The sequence below is a fragment of the Onychomys torridus genome, chromosome 4 (assembly GCF_903995425.1).
Source record: "Onychomys torridus chromosome 4, mOncTor1.1, whole genome shotgun sequence".
NCBI lineage: Eukaryota > Metazoa > Chordata > Mammalia > Rodentia > Cricetidae > Onychomys > Onychomys torridus.
Window position 1 is genome coordinate 36,701,823 of NC_050446.1, and position 18,748 is coordinate 36,720,570.

Here is an 18,748-nt window from a genome sequence, read left to right on the forward strand (position 1 = left end):
GCTGTGATCTCAGCACTCTGTACAGGGAGGAGGAGGGCCAGGAGTGGAAGGCCAGTTTGGTTTCCGTAGTGAGCTGTAGGCCAGCCTGGGCTACATAGGAAGACCAGACAAGAACAGCAGCAGCATTCAGTACAAAACTGTCCTCTGGGCAGAGGGTACCTTCTTAGATGAACATGTGTGGTAATAGTTTTCATTACTTTCACACACATTCAAAATGGTGTGGAGAAGAAAGGAGTCTAAAGAATGATGACATCTGTCTATTCCCTACCTAGTTTTAGAAATAAAACACCACCGTATTTCCCCTAATTGTCATCTCCTCCCTTTCCCGAGAGGTAACCCCAAGCCTGCTTTGTCTTTAATTTTCAACTTCTCTGCTGGCATTGCACTTTCTTCTAATGGTTGATTGAGATTTTGATGGGGTGTTGAAGTGGACATGCCTAATACATCCACTTATTAGAAGAGAGAATGGGTGTAGAAGAGCTCTTTATTAGTTTTTTTTTTTTTCAGTAAATAAATATTTATAAGCCGTGAAAGCCCTGCGCTAGGCGCTGTTTGTGTGGGTTATCAAGTATGTATGGGGGTCCTCTCTTCACTGAGCTTTGGTGTCTAGTAGGGGATTTAAAGACCCGTGTGCAGTGTGACTGGTTAATCCAGAGCGTTAGGAGGATGGATACAAACTGTGATGAAGGCAGAGATGCTGAGCATGTGCAGTTAAGATGCACGATGCTTTATGATTTACCTGGTAGTCTACCTGGGCTACTGTGTCAAAAATACTACAAACCAGGTAGTTTATAAACAACAGAAGTAGATTTTTTTTCCCACAGTTTTTGAGGGCAGGATGTTAAAAATCGGAGGCTTGCTGATCTCTTATGTGAAGAGGGTTGTTTCCTGGCTCATGCTTAACCATCTTTTTGCTGTGACCTCTTGCTGTAGAAAGAGGTCACAGGGTCGGTCCTTCTTTCATAAGTGACATGAATCTCATTGTGAGGGCTGTGCATTCCCCCTACCCTGATCACCTTCCAAAGGCCCATATTCTAACACAATCACACCGAGGGTCAGGTTGGGTTTGAACATCGAAATCGGAAGGGAGGACTTAACATTGAAGCCAAAGCACCTGGCAGCAGAGCAGATGGAGGGAGCAGGTAGAGGAGGAACGATGGAAAATGGTTTCCTTAGTGAGGTGTGTGAATACAGTCTCTAGAGCAGGGTTGGGAAAGAGGGGATGGGTGAGAGGATTCTGAGGGCCCAAGGGCCCACGAGAAAGAGATGATGACCCCTAACCTGTGAGGTGACTGCTGTGGACGAGAGGGGACCCAGTCCTTTGATGTGACTTGTTTCAGGGAGGTTGTCTCTGGGAGATGGTGGAGAAGCTAATAAGCAAAAGTACTGAGCTGAGAGTTGGAACTCACACTGGGCCCCAAGAAAGAGCTCAGTATGTAAACCAGGTACCCTTTGTCCTAGAAGCAAAAAGAAGCACAGGAGACCGGGCCATGTTTTGAGATTGCTGAGCAGCTTTGGGATCTCCTTAAGACGCTTGTAGCAGGCAGAAGATGCAGCAGGGAAGGGGCAGGAGAAACGGCATGTTTTCTGTGTCTCTGCTGGCAGTTGGTACTTTCTGCCTTGCAGGACAGAGTTTGCAAGTTCTAAAAGTAGAGGCGTGCCATCAAAAAATGAGGCATCAATGCAGTTAGTAGGGCCATTTGGGGATTTCTGAAGGTGAGTGAATGAAGTTAGAGGTCATGAAGAAAGAATTGAGGAGGACAATTCTATTTACCCCCAGGAATTTGAGCAAATGAAGGGAGGTGTGTGTGTGTGTGTGTGTGTGTGTGTGTTTCCTAAGAAAAAGGCTTTCCCTGAGCATAATTGCATAATTGTAGACTTCATTCAGAGTCTCAAAATATGGGCCTAGGGTGCCTCTGTCTGTATTTATTAGGTCAACCCCCCCTCCTTTTTTAAAAGTATATACTTACTCCTTGACAGTTTTACACATGTATATAATAAAGTTTAGTCATTTAATTATCTTTTTTTTTTTTTTAGCCCATCTCTTTCTATAAAACCTTTCTTCCTAAGACTGCCTCCTACTTTTCTGTCGTGTGTGTGTGTGTGTGTGTGTGTGTGTGTGTGTGTGTGTGTGCGCGCGCGCGCGCCTGGCTGGCTGGCTGGCTGAGTGTCTGTATCTTCCCAGTTAGCTTTTATTGTCAGCTTGACACAGCTAAGAGTCACTTATGAAGTAAGTCTCAATTGAGGAGCTGCCCAGATCAGACTGGCCTGTGGGCCTCTCTGGGGAGGACTGTCTTGATCGTTCCTTTGATGTAGGAGAGCCTAGCCCACTATGGGTGGCATCCATCCCAGGGCAGGTAGTCCTGGGCTCTGTGTAAGCCTGAGCCTGAGCAAGTGAATGAGCAGTGTTCCCCTGTTGTTTCTGCTTCATGTTCCTGTCCTGGCTCCCCTCGGTGATGGCTTTCCTGAAGGAAAGATGGCACAAACCCTTGCCACCCCCGAAGAACTTCAGATGCCTGCTCTGCCAGCATCCTGGGATCCTCACCCTGCTGCACACTTGCACCAGGTCTGAAAATTCACTCAAGCATTCCCCTGATGAGACACTGAAAACAATGAGTGTTATTGAACCCTGACCCTCGAATACCCATCTTTTTAGGATTCTGGGTGGTAAAGTGGAGTCTACCCAAGGCATTTCTCCTGCAGGCTGCTGCCTGGTAGCTGGCTTCAGGTAAAGCAGTCCACTCTTACTTGAATTGCAAGCTAGACAAGCAGCTTTTCAAGTGAAACATAACATTCATTTGAAATAATGATGGGCAAACTATGGTTGTTCACAGCTGAGCATTTATCACAGGGTTTCTTGTAAAGGGATGAGATGAGCCTGTCATTTCAATTAGACAAACAAAACAACAAGACACCTCATAGGGTTAGTCACCAATGCTAAGACTTGACCTTTTAAATGGAAGTTACATTTTTGGGGAAACTTGCACCTGTCACATTGAGCTTGGTAGCTTCTCAGGATTTTTCAGTTAAGAGCTCATGTAATATTAATGATTATGATAGTTTGATATTGTGTAATAAAATGTGCCAACATTTTTAAGATTTGCAAAACCAGCGTTTTCTCAGTTGACCCAATCCATGATATTACAAAATCTTATAAGAGTAAATGATCCCTTTAAAGCACAAGCAGGCTGGGGGTGGGTAGCTCACTGGTAGAGTGCCAGCCCATTTAATATGCGTAGTGCCTTGGGTTAATTCTCCAGCACAAAACAGAACAAAACCCATAAAACAGATCATTGGATTTTACAGGACCAGAGTACAGAAAGTTAATTGGTACACATTAAAGTCAGCGCTGGAATTTACCTTTAAGAAATTGCTATTTGTCAGGTGCTGGTGAGGTGTGAGAGAACAGTCACAGTTAGCTGTTTCTTAGGTTTATAGTTCTGTGTTCTGCAAGACTGCAACCCCGGGCCGGGGCCGGGGCTGGGGCTGGGGCTCGGGCTAGGACTGTAGCTCAGAGGCACAGTGAGTTCTGTCCCCAGCCCTGACAAACCCAGAAACATGCCTCAGCAGATTGAACGTGGGAGTATATGAGTAAACTGCAGAGGTAAATGAGTTGACTTGCTTGAAGCTAGCTTGGATGCAGGTATATTTTAAGTGTTATGGCCTAGAAACACCAACTTGGCAGATAGATGCTCTGTTCACAATATATTGGTGTTTGGAAATAAGGAGGGAATTGTGGTGGCTCAGGAGAATTAACTAGAAAGAAATTGAAAAAGTAACCAGGCATTGTGGCACACACTTTTAGTTCGAGTCCAGCCTGGTCTACAGATTGAGTTCCAAAATAGCCAGGGCTACACAGAGAAACCGTGTCTCAAATCCAAACCAAACCAACAAACAAATTAAAAATGCTTATAGTAGTAGTCAGAGAAGACAAGAAGCTAAAATGCAGGCTATGGGTAAGAAGTGGCTAAGTTTAGGAAAAGGGGTATAATGTCTGGTCCAGGCCCCATCTCACGTAACACAGTTGATTAACAAACATCTTGAGAACTTCAGCTGTTCAAGGTCATATAGATAGTGGATGTCCAAGAGTTGTCCAAGTAACCAGTGCACTGAAGAGTACAAGGAAGATTGGGGGGCGGGGTGGGCAGGCTCCCCTATGGAATGACCACCAAGGACCTTGAAGGATCCCCAAATCAGAAATGATTTAAGTATATAACTTAACAATGGACCTCAAAAGTTTGGAAAACAGCAAAACCCCCAAACCAGTAGACAGGAAGGAATAATAGAAACCAGGGCAGAAATCAATGCAAAAGAAGCCTGAAAGACAGACAAGTTGACAAACCCTTAGCCTGATTACCCAAAGGATGGAGGGAGAAAATCCCATTTAGAGATGAAGCTGGCCAATCCCACAACAGGGTCTGTCTGACTTTAGTGGGTGAGGGAGATGAACTGGGAAACAGTGAGCACGGGCCTGAGAGAGAACCTTTGCTATGAACAGTTAAGGGGGAGAGCTTTTCTTTTGGAGTAGTGAGTTTAGAAGAAGCTGTCTGGGCCGAAAAATGATAGATAACCAATTACATTTTTGGGGAAGAGATCTGCAAGCACATTGGGAAACACACGTGAATGTGTGAACCCCAAAAGTACGATGCTAGAGGAGGGGTGCTGCCTCCGTGGTAAAGCTAGTGGAGGTGCCAACCATCTGGTGGTGTCTGAGGTTTTTCTCGCATGGTGCTGGTTTTGAGGTTCACAACCTACAGGAAGTGGGTATGGCCACTTCAATGATCAGGAAATTGAAGTTCTGAGGGAGGTTCATTGCCAGAAGAGCTCTCCAATCGCGTTAGCACAGAGGACTTCTTCTGGCTTCTAAAATGTCAGGGAAGGGGAGAAGAGGCTGGGGAAGGGCACCGATGGTGGAAGTGGTGGTGGTCATCACAGCATATGGACCGCTCTTGGATGTTCGTGCCTCAAATGCACTACCCTGTGCAGAGAATTGAAAGAGGCGGAAGGGAGGAGATCTGTGAACTTCCTTTCAGCTTTCTGCACTGGCTAACTTTACACCATGTTTCCATACTGAGGATTCCATGGGGGGGGGCATTATTGATTAGAACATCAGTGTCCGTTTGCTCAGTGGGTTCACATGAGGCCCGTTCTCTCAGTTCCAGATATGTTCGCTTGTGTTCACCTTGTGTTCATCGTGGAGCAATGGTGTGTGGCTTTGCAGACACCTCTTCCTGCCCAGAATGGCACTGCCAGTCTTCACTCAGGGGTCCTTCTGCCAGAGGGAGGGTTCAGTTAGAGTTGAGGAAAACAATAAATGGCTTAGTGAATATGAGGAGTTCGGTCTGAAGTGGACCTTTCTGAGGAGACGGTCACTAAGGTGACATTTAGAAAAAAAAATAGCCCTTCCCAAAACAAACAAACAAACAATTGGGAAGCCTCTGGAAGGAAGGCAATTCTGGTGACTTTATAAATGCAAAATGAAACACAGAATGCGTGTCTCTTCATCTTCAATCAAAGTTTTAGAACTTTGGTAATAGCCATGCCCAGGTTGAACAGTTCAGGGAACAGCTCATTGTGAATTGTAATGTCTCTCTTCAGCTCAGCCATTAAGCTTGGAATTGCCACAGTCCTCCAGTTTATTTGAGCATGGAGATTTGAATGGCTAGTTTTGCTGGGAGGTTGGGGGTTTGCTTTTCATTTTTTGAGACAAATATCTTGCTGTGTTTGTTGGCTGTACTGCACTTGACATGTAGCCCAGGCTGGTCTCAACCCCACTACAAGAGTCCTCCCCCAGCTTAAGTGCTGGGATTACTATATTATATTATATATTATAGACTTTCATTGCCATGATTGGCTATCCACCCCCCCCCCCCCCCCCCCGGCTCAGTGTAGAGGTCACAGTGACTGTATCATGGAACACTAATGCTCCTTTTCAGTATACAGGTCCTGCCCAGGGTCTAGACCTTTCAAGTGAAGCCCAAGGGAGCCACAGGCTGTGTTTGTCCACAGGGTAAATGTTGTAGCAGCCGAGCCTGCATGTACAGCTGCTTTTGGCCTCTGTGCCAGCTGCCAGCTGGGTGGAGTTTCTGGCCCTTCCCCCAGAGTGTTTCTGGTTGAACCAGAAGCTAGACTCTCTGGGACTGGGACGTGGTCACAGTGGTGCAGCAGTATGGAGATTGTTTCAAAGAGAAAGAGGGGTGTGGAGTAGAAAGGCCCTGAGATCTGCCCCTCACCCACCTGTCCCCCTGACCCCCAGTCATCTTTCGACCTAGAGCTGCCTGAGGCCTGAGGTACACTGCAGAAGGGTGAGGTCTGGCGGTCTGTAGGACCTGTCCTCCGGATTCAGTTTGGGGTGTGCCTGGGTCGTGTTGACTTGAAGGTTTCCACCTTCCTTCCCAAGTGCCCTCTCCCTTAAAAATCTGTCTGTGGTGTGAAGTCTCTAGTGGGGGGGACTTTTTCTAGGGTTGAGTTAGGGATGTGGCTCTCCTGCCCTGGGCTGGTTCCCTTCCCCTCTGTTGGCATGGGGCCATGGATATTATGAGTTTAACCCAGTTTATCTGGAAACAGCAGGGCTCTAAACACAGAACAGTCTTATCACCGTGGTTCTAGAGTGATGCCCCGCGCAGTGAGGTTTCTGAGAGAAGTGGCGGGTGCCTTTTCTCTTCACGAAGATGTCATCAGCCTGCTTTCTCTCTCAACTGCCATTCTGGGTGCATAACATAGAAAGACTGCTCTGGACCTGAGGGTGATCCATATGATTTTCACCAAAGTTTTGCTTATTACATTTTGCAGTTGCTTACCAAGTTAGAACTGAACATTCAGGTGGTAGTGAAGTTAGCGCATAGCATCGCTCATTTATCACACTTTCCTCCACCTACCGACTGTAGAATCTACCCATGGGGAAAATAGGTGCACACATGTGTCGATCCAGATGTCTTGACAAGTTGAAGGGCAGACAAAACATGGAGTCTTGAAAGTCACGTTGTTCTGAAGTTCCAGCTTCAGCAAGCACAGTTGGCTTTTGTATAAGATCTCATCACAGTGTGTGCTCTAAAGTGTGAGAGAGGTGTTAGAATCATGTCCGTCTTTTCCTGCTCAGCCATAATTGACAAAAGCTAAGTGCCCTTGGGCTTTGGGGTTCGGGATTAGTCTCCAGCTTGGCATTTAAGTAAATTCCAGCATGGACAGTCCCTTCAGGACAGAAAGCCAGAATACCGACCAACCATGCTTCCCAGCATTATTGCTGAGAACGTTTTTTTTTCATGTGGCATGGGCAGCAGTGCTTTGGATCCTGTCTCCTGGCTTTTTCCCCTGGTCTTGGATTCAATGTGGATTCTTGTGGTTAGCACTTGAGTTGGAACCAGGCTTTGACTCTTGTTGCTGTGGGATATGTACAGCAAGTTTCTCACCTAAGTCCTCCTGCCCTCGTCTTGTAGAGGGAGAGCTTGGGATTTAGTTTATCCCAGTGTCTAAATAACGTGGGTCTTTGCGGCATGCCATTCAGGTTTGAATGCTGACCTGCCATGACACTGGATGTAGTGCTCTCTGAGGGTATGATGAAGTAGAAGTCCTTTTTACCCAAAGAGGGGTCCGAGGTACCCATTCCTCACATGATATTGGGATTGCTGTCAGATAATGACGTGGGGAATCTTACTTTTCAGGTCTGGTCTTTCACCCTTTGCACTTGCTGTTTCTCGGTCCTGTTTTCTCAACCTGTCATGGCCTCTTCATTAGAATGTACTGTTAGGGGATTGGCACTGTCGCCCAACTTGGTATATTTTATAAGGATGCACAAACGCGCCAGACAAGCAGCTGGAGTGCGAACTCCTCCAGATGCGATGCTGAAACTCCCCAGGGGGGCGTCTTCATTGTTTTCTTTCTTTGTTCCAGAAGCAAAGGCCGATAATGAACCAAGCTGTTCGCCAGCAGCTCAAGAACTGTTGACAAGGCTGGGATTTTTACTGGGAGAAGGGATCCCAAGTGCCACACACATAACTATTGAAGACAAAGATGAACCCATGGTAATGCTGGAAGAAGACACTGCATTTCCTACCTGCTCAGAGGATGGATGAGGCGATAGTACACACCCTACCAGTGTGTGTAGGGGGTGGGGGTGGGGGCGGGGCTGGGGCATGTTATCATTCGGTCAGATGAGTTCTGGGCTCTTGTGTTTTGAAATTTATTACAACGGTTTGTTTCTGGGTCTTTGCAGGGGTGGTGGTGGAAGTAGTTAAGGACAAACAGGAGGGATCAGAACTTAAGAAAAGGTCCATATTAACCTTCTGGCCACTACCCGGAGAATATTGGCTACATGATTTAAGGTGGCCGAAAGAGTTGTTTTGTAGTGATGCTCCTTCAGTCTTGAGAGCACCATTGCTCAGTTGACTGCTTTGGTCTGTGCTTGTCTGTGCTTTCTTAGCTCTTGGGGTTGGGGCTTGGGATGGGTCAGTGGGGGAAGAAAAGATTTATAGGCCATGAGGTAGAGACAAAATGAGGGGAAGCCAGATGGCTCATCCTCCCAGGAGGCACACTCTGTCCGAGGGAGCACAGCCTCTTGCCCCATCTGAGTGTGCAAATCACAGTGAGGGCCGGAGCTTCTGCCTCCTTCTGGGGTCTCTGAGGAGACGTGCATTGGGGAGGCGTTGAGACTACAGTGGCTAGCAGTCTCCTTTCCTGAACACAGAGCCCATAAATCTTCAGGAATAGAAGCCATGCCAGTCCCCAGGTTTCCGTACAGAGGTCACATAACCCATCCGTCTTCTGCAGGCTTTAAATGAAAGGAAGTCTGCTTGTTGGCCATCTCTGTTTTATGAATTTGTGTTCCCACTGAAGTATTGCTAAGACTGCCCTTTTAGTAAAAATCAAACCCTCACAGGAGGCAAGCAGAACAAAAACACGTCTCTTTTAGCATTTGGAAAACCGTGTCTGTCCCTGTTTAGCTTTCTAGAGGTTACAGCGTGTCTCCATTAGTTTCATCGTTTTAGCATCCAAAATAAAAACATGTGTCGAAAGCATGCTGTGTGAGCCACATTAACTCTCCTTCCGTTCGCCTTGCAGTGCACAGCCCTGAGCCAAGGCATCAGCCCTTGCTCCACGCTGACAAGCAGCACGGCCTCTCCTAGCACCGATAGCCCCTGCTCAACCTTGAATAGCTGTGTCAGCAAGACGGCAGCCAACAAAAGTCCCTGTGAGACCATTAGCAGCCCTAGTTCCACCCTGGAAAGCAAGGACAGTGGAATTATAGGTAAGAAGCTCACCGCTTGGTAATGTAATGGCTCGATGCACGTGGGCCGGAGCGCTCACAGGCACCCCAGGAGAGGGATTCAAGGGGTCTGTGAAGGTCACTGCAGACCCCGCCCTGTTCTAGCAGACAGCTCGGGGCAGGGTTGTGTGCAGCCAAGAAAATGAAGAACACCTTTTATATTCCTTGACATTTATTTTATATTGCTGGGCTCATTGTGGTTTAAAAGAAAAAAATACCCAAACGAAGAAAAACACCTTATCAGGACTGGCCTGTGAAGTTACAAAAACCCTCCCACCTCACTGGTCAGTTTATTCCTTGGGCATCAGGTCCCCTCAGGACACCACAGCAGAGTAATGAAATCTCTGTGTATGAAGGAAGCAGTTTTCATAGCCCAATCTCATTGCTTTTTCCCTCTGTGAGCCTATGTTCTCTAAGGCTTGTTTCTCTGGGATCTGGCCACTGTTTTGAGGCCAGAGTTTTCTAAGGAAGCCTTCCCTGAGCCTCATATGACACACGTGGTCCTGCTGAGGTAGGTGTGAGGAGACCAAGTTCTAGGTGACTTGAGCAACATTGAATCACTCACTTCATGGTCTAGAAAATCAAGGGTTTTGGTTAATTCATTAGTCTGTAGACCTGTGGGATATTAGAATCCAGTGGCCCTAAGAGCCCCTGTTTCCATATCCCAGCTCAGACAGATGGCTGTGTGGTTCTGCAGGTAGGCTCAGGAGTGACTGACAGAGGTCCCCAGCTTGCTGGTTTCCTGACAGTGACATTCAGATGGGTGGGACCCGAAGTCATGACTCAGGTACTCTGCTCTGTGATTGTGTTGATTTCACAGTGAGTCTCTCCTGAGCAGTTAGCTGCCTCCCCTTTGCTGGTCTATGCCCAGTCTTTGAAGGACATCCACATTCATGTGTAGTCAAATAGACCTCTGAGCTCCATATTCTCCAGTCTCCAATCACCTGCAGTTTCATCCAAGTATGATTTAAAAACCAGATCTTAAGTTCATCCACTTTAGACTTTGAAGACGCCCCTGAGAGAGTACTGGGGCAGGGTAGGATGCGGACTCGCTGTAGAGCTCTGCTCCTCATCAGCTTCAGCAAGGAAGCATCTTTTACTAATGTAGGTGGGATCCGACTCTTTCGGATTTGTTTTATGTTGTACTCATTGCAGTATCAAAATGTAGTTTACATACCATAATATTCACTCAAGCTAACTTCTAGTATGTTCAAAATTATGTACCTGTCATTATAAGCTGATCTTAGAACATGGTCACCATCCCCTCCAGAGACATTGTACCAGTTTGGAATCACCGTTTCCCCAGGCTCTCCAGGCCTAGTCAGCTAGTAGCCTACTTGCTGTCTGTGGTTGAGCTGACTTTGGACATTTTGGATGAATGGAGGATTTGTCACAAATCCTTTTCCTCTAACTTCAAGGCCTTCCACTGAGCTGACCCAGCCAGCTGGCATTCTCATCGACTGCTGCTGCTTATAAATTCATATCAATGAACTGTTCGTGCATTCCTGCTTTTCTTGGGCTCCGTTTCTGCGTTCTCTACCATACATAGCTGTACCTTTGATGGGATTTCAGTGGTAGCCACATGACTTTCCTAGCTCTTGAAATGTCACGTCCTTCTGAGAGTTTAATCTTCCTTCAAGGTTTCGCTACCCTTTTTTTTTGAACAGGCTTCTTATTTTTATTGTTAGTTCTAGAATTGGCATTACATGCCTCTTGATTTTAAATATGCCATTGTGGTGGGGGGTGGGTCAAACATTCACAAGTATTTTCAGTCACAGAACCACCCATCCATTGTTTGTTCTCTCTCACTCAGGTGCAGTGCTTACATTTTGAATTTGAATTTGTTTTGCAATTCTAGGGATCAGACCAAGGCTTTGTACCTGTGGACCAAGTGAAATAGAACCAAGCTACAACCCCCCCCCCCCAGCCCCTACATGCATTTATACAAAAAAGCAAAAGCCCTGGCTTAGCTGTCTCTACTGCCAGCCAAAGATGAAGCTGCTGGGAGGCTTTTAACTAACACTCAATTTAATATAATCTTCCTCAATCAGACTCCATATTATATGCTCCCACGACACCGTAGTGATGTCCCTCAGTGTGCTTGTTAGTTAATTATGACTCCAGATGGATCGGGGTCTTGTTTTTCCAACTCTGTTCTGGGTTCTTAGCCGGGTGCAGGGAATAAGAAATTAAGGAAAGAATTGCTGTTACTATCCAGTTGCACACAAGCAGGGACCATCTAGTTGGTCTACAAACAACTGTTCAGGATTCCTATTTTGAGTTGGTTCGTTAAAACGTCTAATACCACAGTGTCTTAAGCTCTGCTTTGATGAAAAAAAAAAAAAAAAAGCAGAACCTTTTATGTCATGATACTTCCCTGTGTTCCTTGTGCTCCTTGGCTCAAACCAACATGTTCCCTTACCTTGGCTAAACATGAAGAGCTGAAAATATTGATGGGAAGGTGGGGTTCACAGTCTTTTACGGGAGATGGGGGGCCAGGCTTGCACAGCACAGTACAAGACCCTAAGAGAAGCACATGCTGGTGACAGCATGCCTCTGTTCTCTCCCGTCTGTGACCTGTGGAACCAAAGTCTGTTGCCAAGGTGTGGTAGGGAGGAGAAGGAAAAGAAGCAAGAATTTCCTCCCCGGGCTGACTTGAGCTGCAGGTGTTTGAAGAGACAGGAGCTGTGGGGCCGGAGGGGAAGAGCTTCCTCCGACATCCGAGCAGGGGGTGCAGGTGCCAAGGCCTCTGAGCTGACAGGTAATGGTGTTGTACTTAGGGTTCTGCGATGGCTGGGGGCGGGGGGGGGGGGTTATGCTTATTTGCCATCTGAAGAGCTTGCCGACGTTATGAACTGTAGCCTGTGATCACAGCTTTTGGGTATCATAGATCTTTAAGAGAGTGAACTACTCAAGAATACCCCGATGTTAGAGGGCAGAAATGAAGGTAAAAACCTGGTTCCCCATCAGAAGGCCTGGCCACAGCTTTGTCGATGAGTTGGTAAGGAGCTGTGTTCCAAATCATGCAAGTCCTGGAAGAAAGAGGAACCAGCTTTCCCTTAACTTTCCATTTTAAATAAGGCAAGCCTTATGAACCAGGGCAGCCAGCGTTAGACGGCGGGGCCATGTGAAGGGGTGGGCTGGGTAGGGCTACCTCAGTATTGCATGCTTGGGGCAGCAGAAGGCTCAAAGCAGGTTACTCAGGGCACTAGGGGATGTTCCAAACAATGCCAAGCTACCCTTGAAAGTTCCTCAGCCTCCTCCCACTATTAGGCTGATTTCCAGCATGCTGGTTGCATCTAACCTAAATCACTCTCTGCCCAGCCGATGCAGGGAGAGGAAGCCTCTGCTGCCACATGCCCGGGCAGCTTCCTCAGGGCTGCCACAGGTACCCCATTAACATTGGGTTTCCACTGTTTTGCAAAGGGCCAGTGACCCATTAGAACTTATGGGGCACCTTTCCATTCTTGTTCTGGGAGACCAAGTCTTAATGGTCTCTGCCGCCCCCTTTTCGACTTCGTCAAGTCATTCAGAAGGGAGCCCCACTTTATCCTGTTTCAAGAGGTTCAGATTCTCCTAAACATGAAAGTCTTTAGAAGGCAGTGGTTCAGCCATGCAGAAATACTGGCTGAGCGTATGGGATTAGCTGCATTTTCTATGAGTGTCTTTAATTTTTTTTTTTAAGTTCCTTACTTATTACTTATTTTGGAAGCATTGGCAGTACCTGGATGTTAGTGTCTGGTTTCCAAGTTTGCAGTGTGAAAACCTGCCAGACGTGAACCCCAGCTGTACCTCCCTAGTCACAGTCAAGCTGCTTGTAGTCACTTGCTCTGGAAAGAAAAGCATTTATAAAGAAACAGTCTTCAAAGGTGTTCCCTCTATGCCTGAGAAAACTGTTTTCTCAAGGACACTCCTTTAAGTTGCTTCCAGCTGTTAAAATGGAATTGTAATCTGTATTAATCCCAGCTTAGGGGGAAATGGCCTATGTGTATTCATTGGAATATATGTGGAAACTAATCTGATCTTCAAAAATTGCTAGAAGTACTGTGTTTTAAGGCATGTTCTGAATTGAATGTGTTTAATTTTTCTGTCCAGATGATGATAAATATTTTTGTATATGTATTTCAAGAAAATAGACCTTTTCCATTTAGAAAGACAGAGGGGTAGACACATAAACTAACCCTGGCTCTTCCACTGAGATTTCCTTTATATACATATATATGTGTGTGCATGCCGTGTGTGTGTGTGTGTGTGTGTGTGTGTGTGCATACTACACCATTGGCATGGGTGTCAGAAGACAGCCTGATGGAGTCACTCTCCTCCTTCTGTCTTTATAGGGGCTCCTAGGATTGAACTCAGACTGCCAGGTTTGTGTAGCACGTGAGCTTGCCTCAAGATTTAAAAAAAAAAAAAAACCCCTACATTTTAAAGATTCTTCCTCTCTATTAATAGTAGATGTAGCAAGAAGGATTTTAAGGTAGCAACTAGAGACACTCTGCTGAGGAGGGTCTGTTCAAAGCCTCATCCCTTCCACTCCTTCTTCACTGTCCACTTCGGCCTGTCCAGGTTTTTAGTTGCTTGAGTATTCTGCAACATCCGGCACCTCCTCCTCCTGAAAGGTAGTGTTGGGAAGCCCCAGGAAGGCTGGACGGCTCTGCACAGTGTTCCTCTTCCCTTACGCTTGTGTCTCTCCCAGATCATGTGTGTCACCTGCCTGACCGCCCTCCACATCCCGCCTTCCCCAACTGGACCACAGGAGTCTGCATCCCAGTCGATGGGGCTGTGGCTAGTGAATTTCAGCTCCCTAACTACCTCCCCCCGCCTCGGCTTTCCTGGGGTGCTGATCTTTATTCCCCTCTGTTCATTTAGAAGTAGGGAGCAAGTGTAAGCTTTGAGGGGAACATCTACGCGGAAACATTTCTCTGGCAAAAGTGGCTTATATTAAGCTGTGGGGCCCTCGGGCCATACCCTGCCGCCACCTGACGGGCTGTGCTAACATTCACTGTCCTGTACAGTTCCTCAGAACATAAAACGTCGTCATGGACTGGCTTTTATCTTCCGTTGACTCTCTCTGCCTCCTTCCAGGCTTGGGAAATGAAAGGGATTCTGGAGGTAGCCCTTGTCTATTCACTTCTGTGACTTTGTGTCTCCAGGGTAGGTGATCAGATGCAGAGGTCTAGGAGGGTAATCTAATTGTACTTTCTTTTTATTTCAAACTTGCAAAGCCTACCCTTTTGATTTTTATACTCATGCTGCTCTGCTGCCACCTGTGTTGTCGTGTCCCCCCCCCCCCCCCCCGTTAGAATGCTGTGAAATTGACTTGGTAATAACTATTTAGGATGTTTCAAATCTGGGTTAATACTCATTTTGCTACATTGCCTGCAATTTAAAAATCACCATTAATTATAGAAGCCTTTTTAAATCTCTTGGGTAAAGGAGCAAAGTTTCTCTTTACATTTATGACTTGGTAACACAGTCAGTGTGAAGAAGAAATCATTGGCAGTTCCAGTCACAGCATCTGCCCTCATGGCAGTCACTCTGTGTGTTTGGGTTCTTCTGGCTGTTCTGTTCATAGTGGCAAGCATGTATGGACAGACACCTGCTGTTCAAGGAGCACATTTGTTCAACACTGGGATGATTAAAAAAAAAAAATGAGACATGATATCTGTTTTCAAAACTGTCTCTCTGTGGGACTGTGAAATTATCAGTCCAGCCAGTGGCTGAGAAGACTAGGTGCCTCTCATGTGGAAGATCCTTGCTCTAGGTGCATAATAATGCCCGCTACTGTGTGCTGTGAGCCCTTTGGCAAGGAGTCAGGAGCTCTGGGGCCTTATTTGAGGGTGCCAAAGGCTCCAGTGTGGATGCAGTCCAGGTACAGATTTGCAGAGCTTCACCAAAGAAAGCACTGTTCAACTTCTGTGAGGAAAAGTCACACAGTCAGGTCTTCAGACACTTTCTGGAGACTTTGATGGCCATGCCAGATCCAGCTGTGGCTGTGTTCTTGTTGAGAGAGGCAGGTCCGGTCTTCCCCCTCCCACACTGCCCTGCCTGAAGCTGTTCCTTCAGGTATTTCCACAGTTGAAGGGCCTGATGAGTGTACCTGGGAACTGCAGCTGGGTCCCTGGCCTTGCTGCGTGTTGTGGCAAAGCAGACCTTGTGCAATGCGGGTGAGCGCTGAGCTGGAGATCCGGTACAGAGATCTGGCTGTCACAATCCAGTGCACAGGGTTCCCAGAACAACACCCAAAGGGGCAGGACTTGCCGGAAGTGCCAAGCTGCCATTCTGGGGCTGTGCAGGAGGAGAAGCCAGGCAGTGCCTGGAGGTTCCCAGGGCACCATCCGGGCAGTCCCTCTGGCAGGAGAGGTAGCTTCCATTCTTCCCAGGGAACCTTCTCCTTGCTGAGCTAATAGCTATTAGGAGCTGGGAGCTGGTGAGCCAGGGTTGTGTGTGGCTTTTGCTGTTTTGCAGTGTGGTGGGCCTGGGTGGGAGATGGGAGAGAATGTGCATTCCTTGTCAGGAAGATGAAGCCACAAGGAATTTGGCCATGCAGTCTTTACCTCTGTCGTCCAGGAATCCAGAGCATGCCCAGGTATCCTGAGCTACTGTTGGTGTGAGGTCCGAGGGAGGGGACCGAGACCCTGGGTCCAGCCAAGGACCTAGAGAACTGCTGCAAAGCTGCCTTGACTCTGTGCTGATTTTTTCTCACAACCTCAGAGTTCCTTTACTGCATTGAACTAGAACTTCTGAAGTGGTCACAGCCCTCCATTTGGTCAGCCTAAAGAAGGCACTCTGTAGAGGCCGGTGTCCCCTTTTAGCTTGTGTCTTCCCGTCTCCCACATCCATAAGTAACCATCATATTCCTTGTTTGCTTTTTAATTCATGGGTCTAATGTGTTAACATTTAAGCTCTTCCTGTCGTCCATTCGACTGAATTTGGGAGTTAACAGATGTTTCAATGCTACTTTATTTATTTATTTTTGGTTATACAGGAAGGGGAAAGAACTATTGTACTAATAATTTAAGAGGCACTTGAACTATGGCCTCCCATTGAAATGTTTCCAGACCCAGGGAAGGGTGGGTTCTCTTGGGGCTCCTACTTTGAATGTGGGAAATGAGTGACAGCCTGTGGAGTGCTTGGAGAAAATTCTAGTTTCTGTTTTCCTCTCATTTAAAAATGTATATTTTTGGTATGTGTTTTGTAGTAAATAAACTAGAGCGGTGTGTGTACATAACTTATCAGTAGATTCAGGAGTACATGTCCCAGATTTTCTGGAACTAGTGTAGTGGGATCAGAGCAGTGTTCTGAGGCCCAGTGACACTTCAGGAGTTGTGAGCATTCCTGTCTGAAGATGTTACAGGAAGTGAGTTAGGATATGACAAGGGCTTAGAACGGAGCCTGGCACACCATAAACACCTCTGCCGGCCGTGTCAGCCACTGTAGTGAGCATGTTATTTCTGAAGGATGCTCATTACTTGATTGCTCCTTAGGGAGCATGTAGTGATCACTCATAGACATGTAGTGAGCCAGGAGTTTTCTGTGGGGGTGCAAGTCAGACCGAGGAGATGAGAGCAGAGACAAGATGAACATAGAAGTCAGGTCATACAGTTGTCCTTGCTTTCCTAATGGTGATCAGAGAGTGGTGTTGAGTTCCCGGGTAGCCAGTGGAAAAAACGAAACACAATTGCCTGAAGTTATATCTGTAAGATGGATGTGTATTATCCTAGTGCCATGTGCCTGGGGAATCAAATCACAGTGCCATTTCTCAAAAAGAGGAGAGTGCAGGCGGAACCCCAAAGCATTTGCATTTAAGATACTGTTCTAGGTGTTGTGTCCACATGCTGTGTGTGCATTTCCTCTGCATCCGTCTTTCTTCTGTAGCTCAAGATGGATCCTGCTGCTCTGTGCAGCTAGGCCTGGTCATCAGGCTAAACATGGATTCACAGTGTAATCTGTTTTTTTGTGTAGCCTTGGCTGTCCTGGAACTTGCTCTGTAGACCAGGCTGGCCTCGAACTCATAGATCCACCCACCTCTGCCTCCTGAGTGCTGGGATTAAAGGCATGTGCCACCACTGCCCGGCTCTGTCTAGCTTTCTTAATGCTCTTTTAAATCCATGGTGTGATTTAGGTCCTAGTGAGCTCCTTGGCTCTGGACCTGCACGGGTGTTTCTGATTCAGTTTTAAGGGGAACCTCCAACATAGAAGCTGAAATAAGGCAAAGACGGTTGTAGAGAAGCTGAGGAGGAAGCAGTCACTCTCTCCCTTTACTTGGCAAATTATTTGGTGGCAGAGTGGATGGCAGTTCTTAACAAGATAACCTCCTGACAGTAACCACCGCCTCTTACGCAGCCCCTCCTTGGTACCGAGCCCGGACAAGCCGAGGAGGCTTTGCAGATGCACCGATCGCACAGAGAGAGGAGCTTGCGTTGGATGTGCCCCTGGCCCTCTCCCTAGTCTGTCTGCCTCTGTACAGTAGGGTGGGCTTCTAGCCTGGCCACCGCTGGTCATGAGGATCCTCTTCGAGTATACACCTTTCTAGCTCAGGAAGGTCTTTTGGAACAATGTGTAAAGGAGTAGATGGTTAAGTGTGCAATTACTGCAGAGGAAGATAGACGCCGTGCTTAGCAGTACAGGAGTTTTCAAAGGACACATTGAGAGAACGATGCACATTGAACCTGTAGTGAGCAGTACCAGGCCCCATTTATCCCACAGTCACGTGGCACAGTCCAGCCTGACAGCTTGATGGAGTATGTACAGAACTGTAGGCCTCATGTACAGTATCCTACGTGGTGGAAGGGTGGTTAAGACAAGGTGGATGACAAGCTTTTTGTCAACAAAAGCTGGCATCTCTACCAGCTGCAGGATTGAAATGGTAGTATTGTAGGTGCTTAGAGAATTTTAGAGCATCCATTCTTTAGGAGATGTCCTGTATTGATGTTTTTAAATTTTTATTTTCATATCATTATTATTGTTGATTTTTTTTGAGACAGGGTTTCTCTGTGTAGCCCTGGCTGTCCTGAAACTTGCTCTATAAACCAGGCTGGCCTTGAACTCAGAGATCCACTTGCCTCTGCCTCCTGAGTGCTGGGATTAAAGATGTGCACCATCACTGCCCATCTAAAAATTTATTTTTATTTTAAATTTATATGTATCTGTGTGTCTCTGTGTGCATATGTCACATATGTGCCATACAGAGGCCAGAAAGCATCAGATCCTTTGAAAGTGGAATTACATGCAGTTGTGAGCTGCCTAATGTGGCTGCTGGCAGCGAAACTCAGGTCGTCTGGAAGAGCAGCCCATGCTCTTAGCTACTGAGCCATCTCTCCAGCCCCTCCTGTTTAAAAAAGTCTTCATATTTAAATGTTGCCCTAGTGGTGTTGTGGTGGTGGTGGTGGTGGTGGTGGTGGTGGTGGTGGTGGTGTGTGTATATACCTGGCTGTGTATGCACACGCATTCTCCAGAGTGACTGTGCTAATAACCTAAGTCGGA

General features: G+C 46.9%; 1 protein-coding gene across 7 annotated transcripts in view; it reads left to right on the forward strand.

The window, feature by feature from the left end:
- Positions 1 to 18,748, forward strand: part of Tanc1 (tetratricopeptide repeat, ankyrin repeat and coiled-coil containing 1) — a 223,472-nt gene that overhangs the window by 139,390 nt on the left and 65,334 nt on the right. For 4 of the 7 annotated variants that reach the window (XM_036184559.1, XM_036184555.1, XM_036184557.1 and 1 more), the window contains 2 exons: positions 7,891 to 8,021; positions 9,058 to 9,244. In XM_036184559.1, coding sequence (XP_036040452.1) covers positions 7,891 to 8,021; positions 9,058 to 9,244 — 318 coding nt within the window. The remainder of the gene's footprint in view (positions 1 to 7,890; positions 8,022 to 9,057; positions 9,245 to 18,748) is intronic. The other 3 variants (XM_036184556.1, XM_036184558.1, XM_036184561.1) reach the window with 1 other exon arrangement.